The sequence below is a fragment of the Antennarius striatus genome, chromosome 9 (genome assembly GCF_040054535.1).
Source record: "Antennarius striatus isolate MH-2024 chromosome 9, ASM4005453v1, whole genome shotgun sequence".
NCBI lineage: Eukaryota > Metazoa > Chordata > Actinopteri > Lophiiformes > Antennariidae > Antennarius > Antennarius striatus.
Genome location: NC_090784.1, coordinates 13,067,799 through 13,082,950, shown reverse-complemented (window position 1 = coordinate 13,082,950; position 15,152 = coordinate 13,067,799). Strand labels below are relative to the sequence as shown.

Genomic DNA, 15,152 nt, shown 5'->3' with positions numbered 1-15,152 from the left:
GACGCCAGGCTGCTCATTGAGCTCTTCCAAGTTCCTTTCTCAGCTAAATCTGTCTTTCCTGGCTATTCTTTTCCTTAATGGCTTACATTGATATTCTAATCACTGTGTTTTGAAGGAAGCTTATTGTCTGCCAGCATCTCATTACGTGACACACATGCAAAGGGACTAACTGATGTTATTGTTGTTCTTTGTGGGATGTATTTTAGAGCTGCTCCTGATTACTCAAATGGAGGTCCACATTTTAGTGCCCAGATCACAGCTTCAAGTGAAAGGTGTCTTGAATCTGTAGACTCAGCACTAATAGGGTCTTTCTGTTACCCCTCTTTCGATTTTCGATGCCCTTCTATCAGAGTTTGAGAAGCAGGTCCCAGGTTGTAGAACAGTCAGTCTCAAGTAATCATACAAAACGGGAAAAGAAAGTGATTTGATCTCCTTTTGAGGCCTACGTCTGCAACCTTCATTTTCTGGAGCAGTTTCATGACTAATTTCATCGTGAGTGTGTGGAAATGGATTCTATTTGAAGTTTGCAAAGGCGATGGCTTTGAACATTATTAGATACTTCCTTTAAAAAGTTTCTGAGTAGACTCTGAAGGTTGTAGTTTCCCGTAATGTAAGGTAATTTTCTTTTTCTTTTTTAAACACTTGGTATCTTTTTACCTAACTGCTTGAACTAACTACAGTTCATGTGACTTCTGGTGCTCAGTGTTGAATTGAGCGGCTGGCACTGAATAATTATCTAAAACAACTATTTCTGTGAGAAAAAGTAACTAGAGGTTGGTTTCAAAGCGGTTGATGTGGGTTAGACTTAGGTCATTGTTATATGAGGAATTAATTTATAAATTAAATATACTTACAGTAGAGACACTGTAAGTATTTTGAGTCAAAATTGAAATAATATGATGTGTCAATGATCTTTAAGTTATTTCATTACATGGTTGACTTTAGGGATCAGTTTAGTCACATCTGTCATCAACTGAACCTTCATGTTGTAATGAAGCTTTAAAATGCTTATGTAAGGCCAGCTATCTTCTCTCATCCCTTCTTTAAATGGAAATTCCTCCCACACTCACCAGGGATTGTACACAGGTGCACACAGGAGGCAGAGGTCAGTCTGTTGATCAAACATCGGCGATGATCTCTAAGAGGAAATTGTGTCTTATTACTCATCTGGAAAAAAATTCAAGAGTTGTTTGTATCAATGAATTGCTGTGAATAATTGTGAGAGTTAGTTTTTCTCTTCTAACAGCATGCTACAGAAATTTGCACTAGACTTGAAAGACCAACTGATCATAATCTCATTGCTGCTGTCACTCGTGTCAGTGGTGGTCCCATAAGAAGTGGAGGTGTTATACGAGAGGGGGTCCCTCTGGCCTGATCTTGCTGAGGGGATTAATTCTGCTTTTATGAACACTGTGATGTGGTCTGCTTTAATTTCACCATATTGTCCACACTGCTGCTGACGACTGTAATGCGGGGTGTTACACTCACAGCAAGAAAGGACTGTTAGGAATGCTCTAGCCTGACATGTTGTGAGTAATTAACCCTGACTGATAAATGATGAACCACTGCAGCAGCCGAGGGCCCATCAGCATGCACACAGACAGTTACACACAATCATCAAACACACACACATATTTGCACACGCACGCACACGCACGCGCACACACACACACACGCACGCACGCACGCACACACACACACGCACACACACACACACACACACACACACACTGACTCTAGTGTCCACCCACACAGTCTCATGCACCATGAACACACAGCAGCTGCACCTGGGAATTTTGGCTTCTATACAGCATATTCACAATTTTCATGCCCCTCTAGAGAAGAGGGGAGGAAAAATATATGACAGAAGCGGCAAGCTCTCAGAAACAGTTTGAAGGAGTTCTTGAGTATTTTATCTAGCTGCTGGTCAAAGATTGAGCTCTCCCTGTTTTTGTTAGTTCTCCCTAGATTTCTGGCAGTTGGAGACACCTGGTGATTTACCTCATGGAGGACAGGAGAAAAGGAGAAAGGTCTTCCAAAACATCGCATTTTAAATATACATGTTTTTTTCCTCCCTGCAACCCTGTATGAACTGCCCCCTCAACCCACCCCCACCAAGACCGTGTGGCTCTCATTATGTTATTTATGTATCGTGTTACAGACGGAAGTTTTGTCAGCATCCACAGAGGCATGTTCAAATAGTCTTCATCTAGCTGTGTCCGCTGCTATGAGTGGATGAGCTTCATTTTTCTTTATAGGTCTCTGTCTACTTGTTGATTGATTGATGACTGGAAACATTCAGTCACACAGCAGCTCCAGTTTGTCTGCAGATGTAATCATGGTAGCCAGAGGAATGTCATTAAGTCTCCTCTCATACAACATATTTGGATTCCAATCTGTACAAGTGCTTATTCATACCTGCATATGTCCTATTACTTGCTTATAACAGAGAGAGATGTACATGTGATGAGGATTTAAACATTCGTGGCTGAAGTCAGCATGTCAGGATAAACTGGGAGTTTGCCCTGGCTGATCTTTAGTATCTCTATTTTTCAATTTTCTGTTCATATGACATCATTATTTACACACATTCTTCACATGTAACTAAAAACAAAGATAATAGAGCTAGAACTTGAAAGCCAATATTTTTTGTGAGAATGATAAAAAGCTAAAGTGAAACGCTATATAATTAACCATGCATCATCTCTTTCTGTCGCCATCTCCCTCTCCCCCTATTCATTCCAGCTCTCGGTCAAATAATGCTGTATGTGGATGGGATGAACGGCCTCATATCTCACAATGAAACCGTCCAGTGGCTTTACACCCTGGTTGGATCCAAGGTAAAAGTTAAAAGAAACCACATTAATCATCACATGAACTCAACATCCCCATCTGTGCTCTAACACAGCTCAATCACATCGTCTTGTACATCTAATCTCACAGACCTCCTCAGCCCTCTAGTGGCCAGATGCTGTCATGTACAATTAATGAAGAACTGTTGACTATCAGCTCGCTCTATTTTCATATCACCTTTTTAAATACATATTTCTCGTTATTCTATATAAATTTTATTTTAATCAAAACTACATTTCCAATTCCAACTCTTTATGGTACATTTCCATTTTGGGTAGTCACTGAGGCCTGGACTGCTGCTTGTCCGGTCGTAATGTTGATACGGAGTGTTAAATGAATGGTTTTATCACCAATGGCATGTTGGTGATTTTTTTTTTTTTAACTATAAATTAAAGGAACACTGATACTGTTTGAGTACAGAACATTATGTTTCTCAGAACTGCACATGCACACAACGCACTTGTCACAGTGTCAAGGCAGATCACACAGGAAAAACATTAAAAATGTTTTCCTGTGTGATCCAATCATTGGAAGTACAACCATGTCACTTTTGTCGGTGTCTGAACCATATTTTCTCCTCGTGCAGTTCCGTCTGGTGGTGAAGACAGCCCTAAAGCTGCTGCTGGTGTTTGTGGAGTATACGGAGTCTAATGCTGCCCTGCTCATAAAGGCTGTGAATGTGGTGGATGCCAAAATAGGTGAGAGCCCAGAGGACCCTACCTGAGTAGTAGTGAACATGAGTAAACTGGTACACTGTCAGAGCAAGCATTGAATGAGGCAGAGGGGTTACATTATCCACTGCTATAGGGGTTCATCTTATTTTGTGATGTTCCAACAGGGCATTGATCATCAACTAGCAGGAATCTGGTGTCACTCTGTATCAGCCCTGTCTGATGTTGCCATATCTACTGTTGTATATCTTCATCCAGTGTCCTGAGGAGAAAAAGATGGATTTGACCCTTGAGGCTCAGACACAGGGCTGCCTTTCTGTCACTGGAGCGAGAGCAGAAGTCTTATCACTGCTTGCTCTTTTAGGAAGTCTGATGTTTGACAGCTCTTGACTTGCTGGTGTCGTGAGACGACAAAGCAGTTATTGTTTTGATCCGTACAAACTGAAAAGCTGCAAGGATGTGACAGGTTTTATATACTATAGATTTTTTTTTTTTGTAAAACAATCCGATGAATTATTAGGTAGTCTTTGCAAAATTACAGGTAGTTGTGTTTGTTTGCAGTCTGTCTTGTGATATGCAATGTGTTGTATGCCATTTGATGCTGTAGGCACAAGACCTTGGTCAAACATCATGGAGATCTTGGATGAGAAGGATGGAGTAGATACGGAGCTGCTAGTGTATGCAATGACACTCATCAATAAGGTCAGTGAACAGTCTGTATTTTCTTCTTTCTGTATCTTTAAAGCATCTTTCACATTTTGTATTAACATGCACCTGGGTTACTTATCTTGTAGAAGAAGAAAGAAAAATATTTTGACATGAGGTGTGAATTCTCACAGTACACCACTATTGTTTCCAAGAATGTGATCGTATCTGTGAGGACACTTCAGCCAGAAGGGAATTCTATGAATTCTGGAACTGTCAAGTTTTTTTAAGTATGATCTGACCTGTTATCACTCCTTTTGCTCCACATCAATAAGCAAAAGAGTTGCTGTGGTGGTTTACAGCAGAAATATTATAATGTCGTATTTTTTTATAGTGGAGACATTTTATCTCTTTACATGTACACCAAAGTCAAACCACAAGTAATACAAGTATATAAAGCAGTACTGATTGAAGTTTATTTAGATATCATATCTGGTTACACATTCCATTTCAATACAAGGTTCAGACAGAAGTGCTTCAGAAGTAACATTAAACTCCTTTATTGAACTAGCTTGTATTACTTTTAACATTGCAGAGACAGAGTTCTCTCTCTGTTGATTATGGAATGTGTTTGTGTTTCAGACTCTGGCGGTCCTCACAGACCAGGACTCATACTATGACATGGTGGACTGTCTGGAAGAGCAGGGTATCGAAGCCATAGCCCAGAGACTCCTGAGCAGGAAAGGCACTGACCTCGACCTTGTGGAGCAGTTCAACATCTATGAGGTCAGAGAGCCTGCTGGGTCCACATTATCATATAAACACCAAGCTTTAATGTTGTCTAAATGGACATGTGTGACTCATTATAGGTCATAGGTTACATGACTGCTCACACACCTGTAAGCTGTATGCACAGTGTATTTACTTACGGTAAATTATCTGTGATGCCTTTGATTCAGATGACTCTCCGCCATGAGGACGGTGACAACGAAACCCAGTTACCACCCAGTGCCCGCAAGGACCGCCGACGGGCCAGTGTCGGTGGCACCAATGAAAGACGTGGTTTGGAGAGAAGACGCAGTCGGAGACATTCACTTCAGAACAATAAAGGCGATACTTCTGCCCCTGCATCTCCAGGCAGGCCTCAAAGTTATGCGAGCAGCTTCCTGCCCTTCAGTGACCAACGTGTTGAAGACATCAGTGAAAGGTGAGGTGGGCAAGAGTGGAGAAAAATTAATTATTGAAAGATATACAGGATAGAGTAAAAGTGCTCCCATGTGAGCTTGAACTAAAGGTTCAACCCCTCCTGAATTTGCTATGATGTTGTTTTTTAACCCTGAGATAGCACTGAAAATAAAAATGATCACAAATTGTTCTATCTTAACTTCAGTTAAATGGTTTCTGTATTATATTTAAGTCATGGAGAGATTTGTCTTGATAATATAGCATCTTAAGATATACAAAGAGAAAGAAATGCAGGAAAGAGACATTTAGATTGTTTCTGCAGTGCCATGTTATGCCAAAGATGGAAATAGGAAGCTTCTGTAGACACTTGATACGTGTTATCTACAAGCCGTCTCATTCTTCCTTCTGTGCAAATCAACACAATACCATCTGTTTTATATGAAACAATAAAAGACCATAAACTCGGAGAAACTTGAACTGGTGATTCAGAACCAAATTGTACAGTATTTTGTACTTTGAACAATCAAATCTCTAACTGTATTCTACTGGCCTTAAATGACAAGATAAAAACTGAATTTCGTATTATTACATGGCTATCTATTTGTCTATTTAAATCATCACTGTTTACACTCTTCTCTAGTTTGAACACAGTCCCATCATCAATAACATGCAGCCATATCCAGTGATGTTGTTGCTAGCACGCATGTCATTGTGATTAAAATCAGTCCAGCAGGTCATGTGATACCAGAGTAACTTCTTAAAGTTCACCACAAGAAATCCAAACTACCCTTGAAGTTCACTGTTTTCCGTATTGTTCATGAAATCCATATCGCCTGGCAGGATCCAAGTAGTGAACTGGCTTAAAAGTCATATGTTGATTCCAAGACTTGATATTAATTTGATTTGTTTTTTCTCCTGAATTCAACTTGCTGGGATGTGTTTTATTTAGCGTTGATGCTTTTGGAATGTTGTCGTTCTAACATCTTGTGACTTTGATTAAACCTTGCTAACCCTCCTGTGCAGTGCTTGTCTGTCCGGACTAACACAGCTTCTAATGCTCATTCAAACAGTCCATTTCTGTGTCGTCTCTCCATTGTCTTTTCATGTTTTCTATGTCCAATTTTTCTTCCTTCTCACCTGCCTGCATCCTCCCTATCCTCCTTTCGACCTTCAATCACTCCTCTGGTCACAGAGAAGAGGAAGAAGAAGAGGAGGACGAAGAGGAGGAGGAAGATGGGGAGGATGAGGATGAGGAAGAGGCAGATGATGAAAGCCATCCAGTCATTGAGTCCACTAGACAGGGTGCACACAGGTATTTTAGGCCATCTGTGGTTCCTAATGCTTATAGTTTCCCCTTTTCCTCGCTAGTTATTCTTCCCTTTGAAAATTTGATTATTTTCCTCATATTTTCCCCTCTGGAATCTCTTGTATTTTGTCATCCTAGTGTGGCTCCGGCTGTAGTCGACAGTCCTAGCATGTGTCTGAACTTGAAGTGTATGGCCAACATCCTCCCTAATTCCAGTTACCCTGAGGAGCAAAGTGACTATTTCAGCGCCAAGACTAGGATGTCTCCTCCTGTGTCCGTCGCTCCTAAAAAGAGGACACTTAGTCCTTGGTGTGTTGCTCCCCTGCCCCCATGCTGTACCTTCCCTGTTGCTATGATTAAAGTGCCAGGCTTTGCACGCCCTCAGTGTTGGTCAGCCTCAAACTCACCCCCTTCTTTCACCCCGTCCCCCTGATTTGAACCAGATCCAGGTGTCTGTTGGGGCCACAGAGAGTGCAAAGGGTTGGTGAATAGAAGGCAGTAGAGAAAGAGGAGCTCAGTTCATGTTCTTACTCCTCAAACAAGACACGTCACAACACTGTCTTCCCCATCACTGTCCCTGTCTCTTTATGACTCACTGTACACTCAGCAGCGACACCTGCACTGTTTCTAAAAGTTTAAATATTGTCTTTCTTTGCAAGTTGTTGTTCTTCTAAATGACATTCCACAAGATTGTTTTTCTCAAACAACTAAAGCTAAGTTGCTCTTCACCTCTTTATTCTTTGAGAAAAGATGTTTTGGATCACAACAGCCCAATATACCTTTATTTCCCATCAGGCATGATTTATATTGCGTTTGTGAATAAAAAAAAACACAACACAACAAAATATGCTGTAGCGGAAAAAGGCCGTTATTATTTCCTTTTCTTGGTTGCTGGAAAGCATCGTTTTGCTGGAAATTTACTACACATCTGTCTTTCATTGGGGCTCTGCACCAGAGATAATCCAAGACAAGTCAGTAATTCAATGGAAGGCATCAAGGAATTCAGAATGTTAGTGTGAGTCACAGTCACTGTCTTTTTGCAGACTTTGGATTGGATTTCCACGGGTGTATCCGTGGAACTCCAATCCACTGATACACGGTTCTGTGGTCACCAAAAGGGAATTAAGTAGACTTTGCAGTAGTTTATGTAGCCTTCTGGACAGCACACAGATTCACTTTGACAGACAGATAAACCTTTACCCTGATTGTCTCTGTTGTTGTGTGGTCTTGTAGCCCTCTTCCTGCTGACTGCTGTCTCACTGTCTTGGTTGTGTGACTAACATTTAATCATTTTGTCTTTCGTGTGCCTGACCTAACTGCTATTCTCTCTTTTCCTTTCACTCCCCTCTTCAGTCTGACTGAAATAAATACTTCTGCTACATCTTACTTGGCTAGAAAGCCCTGCTGGGCAGTAAGGTAAGGCCAGGAGTCAGCAGTTTAACGGATAATGTCGACCATCCACCTAAGAATTTGTAACTGCATTCAGTGTAAACAAATTTCAACTGTTGTTATAAAAGTATGGTAGTTAAGAGTTAGTGTTTCCTCACTCTCCAGTCATTTCGATTGTTAGATGTGTAGTGGGATAAAAACCTGAGCTGTCTTAACTCAGTCTTTTTCTCAATCACATGACTTTTGTCAACAACCAATAGGAGCACTATATCCAGCACCAAACAGGAAGTAGCAAATCAAGTAGATACCAGGGAATTTGAGGAAGCATAAAACGCCCTGGTCCTCCAGCAGAAACTGGAGACATGACGTGAACATAAATGGCTGCTTTACTTGTCCACTCCCAATGCGTCAAACAGATGTTCATTGGATCTAATCGCTTCATTTTTGTTAGGAAAAAATTTTACATGATTTTATGTTAAATTCAACACCAAAATTACACAGCCTTCAATAAAGAATATGAAAAACTGTCACCATGTACATGAGGGTTTTTTTTCCTCTCTCCTCTTCATCAGAACCAGTGCTAACAGTACTCCGTACCCCGGTAGGCATCAAGCTCCTATATCACAGATCCATCACATCCCAAGTTCAGCAACCTCCACTCCAGACTCAAAACCAGCTGATAGGTTTGTGCCAGAACATTTTCCACAGCTCATGCAAAACATTTTGTATTTATGGTAGATTAAATGTAACTCAACACATCTGTAAATCTTCTGTTCGAACAGATACAAAAACTTCCCAAATCCCAATCCGTCACTCAATTTTAATATTTCTATATTTGCTTTTTCTTGTTGCATTTAGACCAGTCTTAGGGGGGTTGCTGACTTCATCCTACAGACAGCATCAGGAATCGCTGGCTGCAGAGAGAGAGAGGAGACGCCTGGAAAGAGAGGAGCGCCTGCAGAGAATTGAAAGAGAAGAGAGGAACCGCTTCAAGTTAGTCTCACCTTACCAATCACTCAAAACACTGCACGACTTCAGGCCAGAGAGAATATATTATTTCTGTAGTTTACACCGCTGTACAGCCAGATGTACAGACAAGTTGGTATTTGATCATTTTCAGAAACAGGTGGTTTCAATTTTGACTCCGGAGACATTCTCATATCTCCCATGAGTCTGATAAAAGTTTGGTTGTCTTTTTTTATAATCATTAGATAAAATTGCATCTGTGAGAGTGTAAGTTCGCTCTGTCTGATCATAACATTTCTGATACCCTGTTTGCTTTTTTTTTCACATGCCAATTCATTTTCAGCCAAAGAATCGTCAGATTTCACATAAAACTGTGAATTAATACATGCTATGAATACAGGTCCTAGTTCTGTTTTTGTCTTTCAGTCGAGATTATATAGACAAGAGGGAAGAAGCTCGACAAGCCAGAGAGGAGCGGTGAGTTTTCTTTATTTCATACATTCTCAAGAATCCACATTATTGCCATAGTTGTAAGGCCTGATCAAACAAATCAACTGGAACCTCTTTGAGAATTGACAGCAGATGTGAAGTCAGCTGCAGTCTGGGCTGAATTATAGGTGTCAGAACCCTTTTAGTCCCGCTTACCATTAAGATATCCCAAGGCATATAGGACAAGTGTGTAACTTTGTACTGATGTGAACCAGTTGCCTCCCACCATTCATGTACGTTTTGGGCCGATGCCCTTGGTTTTTTGAAGCTGGTATCCTGGTAACCTGTATCTCTTAGAATTTTGACAAACATACAACCAGAGATCAGTAACGAAAAAATGTTGAACAGCACAAAAACAGGAATATTATTTGTAATAATTTGAGTTCCTGAGTAATTACAGCTCCATGTTTACATGGAGCTGTAATTACAATTTACATGCTTCAAAATGTATGCAAAAATGTCAATGTGTTTGCTCACAGCATAAATATTAATATTATGAAAGAGATTGTGCTTTCAAATGTATACATTTCTTTCAGTGTATGTTACAGAAAAAATATTCCTCAAATGATTCCAGCTTTAAAAATCAGTTTCACAAATATAATTTAGTCATTGACTTTTTTGTCAAAGAAAAATCACACCAGCGTTTGCATGTGACCTCCTAATAGGTGTGTACTGCAAGTTTCAAATGGCGTAAACAGCTGTTAATGTTGAGCACAGATGCACTCTGTGCCGACAACTGAAGGTTACATTTCTACTGCAGGTACAAGGCTGTGGAGAAGCTGGCTGCAGAAGAGTTTGAGCGGGAGCATCCCAGAGTGCCAACAAGAGGACGCACAGAGATCACTTTGTGTCTGAGTCCCACCCCTGCCAGCCGCTCCGTGTCCCGCTGCACCACACCCTCCTCACAGGAAGTCACCATCACCACTGCTGCACACCAGACATCGGGTAAACAATGTTGACCTACGATCTGACATCATTTATTGGTCTGTGGGTGATATGAGTATCAACAGTATGTTGGCTGCAGAGCTGATGGTTAAATTTGCCATTGAGTCACACACTGGGTTTATAATACGCAGATAAAATTTTTAAATGTACAAATTCATCCCGCAGCTGACTGTCAGATGGGATATATGAGATCTTTTGATTACATTATATTAGTATAAGGATGTATCTATAGTAGTGTGATATTCAAGTGCTCTAACTCCCAGATGGTCTCATAGAAGGATCTACAAGAGATTACTTTCATTTTATTAATAGCACAATAGTATAATTTTCAATGCCAACTACATAAAATACAAGTCAAATACAACTCTAAGCAGTCTTGCTTGTTTCCAGTCATGTTGTATTACGTGTCACCACGCTAACATGTTTTTTGAATGACTGCTACCGACTGAAAATGCATGTTGAGTTGAGTAATGTTTTAGGAGACAATTTAAACCTGTTTGAATTATAAAAAAAAAGAATGTTTATAAAGACTATCAGGTAATATCAAACCACATTAAGAATGGGGAATAAGTATTTCCCAACATTATTTTTATTCTTGTTCCAGGAACAGAACATGTGCCGGAGCGAAACCTTGACCCACAGAAGAGAACCAAAAGTCCTGCGCCAGAGTTAGCGGTACAACCGTCACCCCCACATCGCTGTGAACCAGACGAGCAGCAGACGGCAGAGCCAGAGGAAACTGTTGAGGTTGAGTCTGACCAGAATTTAGCGTTAGACCTGGCATCAGATGAACAATCAAGCATGGAGAAAGAAGAGAGGCAGGAGCAGGAGATTGTTGAGGAGCAGGGACTGTACAAGAAAGAGGTAGCAGTGGAGGAGCAGGTAAAAGAAACAGAGATAGCAGATACAGTGGAAGTGACAGAGTCAGACGTGAAGGTGAGTGTTGAGTTAGAGGAGCAGATGATGGAAGACAGTGTGCTGCTGAGCGAGAAGGAGAGACAGAACGAGGAGGTGAATGAAAAAGACAACTGCTCCGCATCTAGTATCTCCTCCACGAGCAGCACGCTGGAGAGGGAGGAGCGGGAGGAGAAACTCAGCAGTGATCTTGAAGCCGGTATGATTAATTATTTTGTTCTTGCTTTCTTTGACTATCAACTGTCTGGACACATATGTGTTGATGAAAAAACTATCTGCACATCAACAGGCCAGTGGAACGAGTGCATTAAAGACTCAGATGTGAATGACCAGTGCAACAACATACTCAACAGCAAGCGCTTTATGCTAGACATGCTGTACGCTCAGAAGACGAACAGCAATGATGAAGGGAACGCAATAGAAACAGAGAAAGAAACTTGCATCTGTGAGAAGGACGCAGAGGTTGGTGATGCTACTGTGGCTAGCCTGGCCAGCAGGATCTCCACACTGGAGGCTCAAAGACAGGCCAGAGAAGAAAATGTGAAAAAAATGGAGGTGGGACATTTGGACAACCAGGGCAACGTCCGAGCTGTCGCAGAAAAGTTTGGTGATTTGGTCAAAGGCCTGACATCTCCTCCAGACATTGAGGCCTCAAAAGAACAGCAGCAGACTGACAAATCAACCCCTGTCCCATCAACGTTACCGCCGAAGAAGGAGTCGGACTACATCTGGGATCAGCTGATGGCCGCGCCCAGAGAGCTGCGGATCAAAGAAATGGATTTCACAGACCTGAGGGACGAGGACGACATGGACATTTTAGATATGGACAGTGTTATGGGTTCAGGTGACCTGACACCACCACCTCCTCCTCCTCCGCCATGCAACGCTGCCATCCCACCACCCCCACCCTTGTTTGGGTGCCCCCCTCCTCCTCCATTACTTGGCAAAATGATGCCCCCGCCTCCACCATTCATGGCTCCTATCCCTCCCCCCTCCCCTCAGCTGAGTCGTGGAGAGGCACCTCTCTTCCAAAAGAAGAAGAAGACGATCCGTCTGTTCTGGAATGAAGTGCGTCCCGTGGACTGGCAGTGTAAGAGCCATAAATTCTGTAAGGACTCACTGTGGGCCAAACTGGAGCCGATTAAACTGGACACGTCCAAGATGGAGCAGCTGTTTGAGTCCAAATCCAAGGAGCTGCCTGTCACAAAGGTAGTGTTGTACTGCTGTTACACTCGATCCATGCAGTATTACTGTAATCTTCAGGGGTTCATTTTGCAGTCCTGATTCGCTTCAGTTTTCCTCCATTAGCTCAGGATTTCCTGCTATTCAGCACCATATTAAAAGGGTTTAGAAGGAAATGGTGACACTGCTGCCACTCTGGATGTCTCACATACATGAGTAAGCATTTAAAACGGTTGAAATCTTTACATTAGTAATGAGGGAATGATCACAGCACTACACAAATACAGTGACTTTAATGGAAATCCTTTTTTCAAAACATAAGTAAAACAAATGTTTTCTCATCTCCACCCGTTTATTACATTGTAATTTCATTTGTGCTTCTAAGAGGCTAGAATTTATTGAAGTGAGCACTGCTGCAGCAAGAGAAGGTCATTGAAAATTTTAAAAATCAGTCTGTCGGTAACCATCGATACTCTCAGGCCACATGGTGTCAATCTAAACATGAAAAATTTTGATTCAAGTAACAACCTGACTTTTTCTCAATGCTACCCTTTCTCTTTCTGTCCCATCTATGATTAAGTGCTTAGAATAAAAAATGTGTCTCTCACTACTAGATTTTAAGCACATATTATGCATTGATTTTTTTTTTAAAGTGTTAAGAGCTTTTTCTACTGCTTGAGATAAATTATTTTATATTCAGCATCCAACCCTTTCATTTCTTTATGTCTCTGGCAGAAAACAGCTGTTGATGGCAAACGACAAGAAATCATAGTCCTGGATTCAAAACGTAGCAATGCTATCAATATCGGCTTGACTGTCTTACCTCCTCCCCGTACCATCAAAACCGCTATCCTCAACTTCGATGAGTATGCACTGAACAAGGAAGGCATAGAGGTAAGCATTTTCAACAGATTCTGCTGTATTCAAAACAGTACTGAATATCAGTCCATCAAGTAAACCCAACCGGAGGCCACTTGATCCAAAATAAATAAATGTTTTCTGAAATAATATTTACTGAGCAGTGAGCAAAAGCAAATGCATTTCACCAGAATAAGATCGATTTATTTCATGTAGATGAGACGACCCACAGTGTTGACGTGGACGAGTGTTTTAGATGTTCTCATGTAATTTGTCACAGCAATGATTAAAGGTTAGCCGCACATGCATATTTTTAGCTTGTTTCACACAACCTGAGAGTGGACTTTTGAAGGCCTTGACATCATCAGATAGTGATTGATATGCAGCCCTTTGGTCTTACATAACCTGCGGTTTTTCGAGATTTACGACTTCATAGAGTTTTGCTCTTCACCGTTTTGTCCGAGGAAGATTTCACACATCAGACACATTTGTTGTAAAAATTGGAACCTTGTCAAAAGAACAACCAGCAAATGTTTGGATTGTTTTGTTTCCTCTCTCTTACACAGAGTCTTGACTTATCATAAAAAAAATTTGAACCCAGGCATCAAGAAATTTTTGATGTGTTGACTCGATTAGTGAGTTGAAAAGCCCCCCCCCCCCCTTATTTTCCTCTCTCTCTCCTAGAAAATCCTGACAATGATCCCAACAGAGGAGGAGAAACAGAGGATCCAGGAGGCTCAGCTGGTCAACCCTGACATTCCCCTGGGCAGTGCTGAACAGTTTCTTCTAACGCTGTCCTCCATCACGGAGCTGTCTGCCCGCCTGCAGCTGTGGGCATTCAAGATGGACTATGAGCTCATTGAGAAGGTCGGACATTATTCCTGTTCGGTACACTAAAAGATTCAAGATGGATTTGTCATTGGACTAAACAAGCTGGTGTAATGAAAATTCTCATAGCGTGACCTGCACTACACACAAAAACAAAATCTATATCTCTGTATATATTTATGCAGACAGACATACAGACAGACAGACAGGTAGGCAGGCAGGCAGACAGACAGACAGAGACTTTAATCATGGACCAGATATGACTACAAAACTTAGACCGAGTTAGACGTGAAAGTGTAAACAGACACGTTGGATTGTTTGACCTTGACAGAGACATAGACTCTACTGACCGCATGTTCTTCTTCCTTGTCAAAACCTTCCATTTATTTTTCCCAACAATGCTGGAGATGTTGGATTTTTGTGTGTTGAATATTGGTAGTGACTAATATCTCTTCAGGCTACCAGCATTAAGCAGAGATGAGAAATGGGCTACAGAGGTTTGGTAACCACACAACCACAATTATGTCTTTATCCACATACCAAGATTTTGTTCATTTTTAAATTTGTGGTCTTCAGCCACAACCCTGAAAACCTTGAAAGACTTAAGACATCATTTTTCACATATGCAGTGGTACTCATGACCTACATTGACTGAATTGTTTTACATTTTCAACAATTTGTTACCTGTCATTATCAATATCATTCATGGATGCATTTCTGTGCTCTTTTAGGAAGTGGCAGAGCCTCTGCAGGACCTGAAAGAAGGGATGGACCAGTTAGAGAAGAACAAGACACTCCGCTACATCCTGACCACATTGCTGGCAATAGGCAACTTCCTCAACAGCACTAATGTGAGAAACCCTCAAGACATACAGTATATGGCTTAGAGGTTCTTGTTTTTTCACTTTCTCCCCCTCTGT

At 41.3% G+C, this 15,152-nt stretch overlaps 1 protein-coding gene across 6 annotated transcripts in view; it reads left to right on the top strand.

Moving 5' to 3' along the window:
* The window catches only part of fhod3b (formin homology 2 domain containing 3b), a 93,266-nt gene that overhangs the window by 69,186 nt on the left and 8,928 nt on the right, over positions 1-15,152 (top strand). For 3 of the 6 annotated variants that reach the window (XM_068324158.1, XM_068324157.1, XM_068324163.1), the window contains exons 6-22: positions 2,746-2,840; positions 3,440-3,551; positions 4,132-4,226; positions 4,812-4,955; positions 5,129-5,376; positions 6,547-6,666; positions 6,799-6,969; positions 8,014-8,076; positions 8,622-8,732; positions 8,908-9,042; positions 9,442-9,492; positions 10,265-10,449; positions 11,054-11,563; positions 11,654-12,573; positions 13,282-13,440; positions 14,089-14,271; positions 14,964-15,083. In XM_068324158.1, the coding sequence (XP_068180259.1) occupies positions 2,746-2,840; positions 3,440-3,551; positions 4,132-4,226; positions 4,812-4,955; positions 5,129-5,376; positions 6,547-6,666; positions 6,799-6,969; positions 8,014-8,076; positions 8,622-8,732; positions 8,908-9,042; positions 9,442-9,492; positions 10,265-10,449; positions 11,054-11,563; positions 11,654-12,573; positions 13,282-13,440; positions 14,089-14,271; positions 14,964-15,083 (3,422 nt within the window). The remainder of the gene's footprint in view (positions 1-2,745; positions 2,841-3,439; positions 3,552-4,131; positions 4,227-4,811; positions 4,956-5,128; positions 5,377-6,546; positions 6,667-6,798; positions 6,970-8,013; positions 8,077-8,621; positions 8,733-8,907; positions 9,043-9,441; positions 9,493-10,264; positions 10,450-11,053; positions 11,564-11,653; positions 12,574-13,281; positions 13,441-14,088; positions 14,272-14,963; positions 15,084-15,152) is intronic. The other 3 variants (XM_068324159.1, XM_068324160.1, XM_068324161.1) reach the window with 3 other exon arrangements.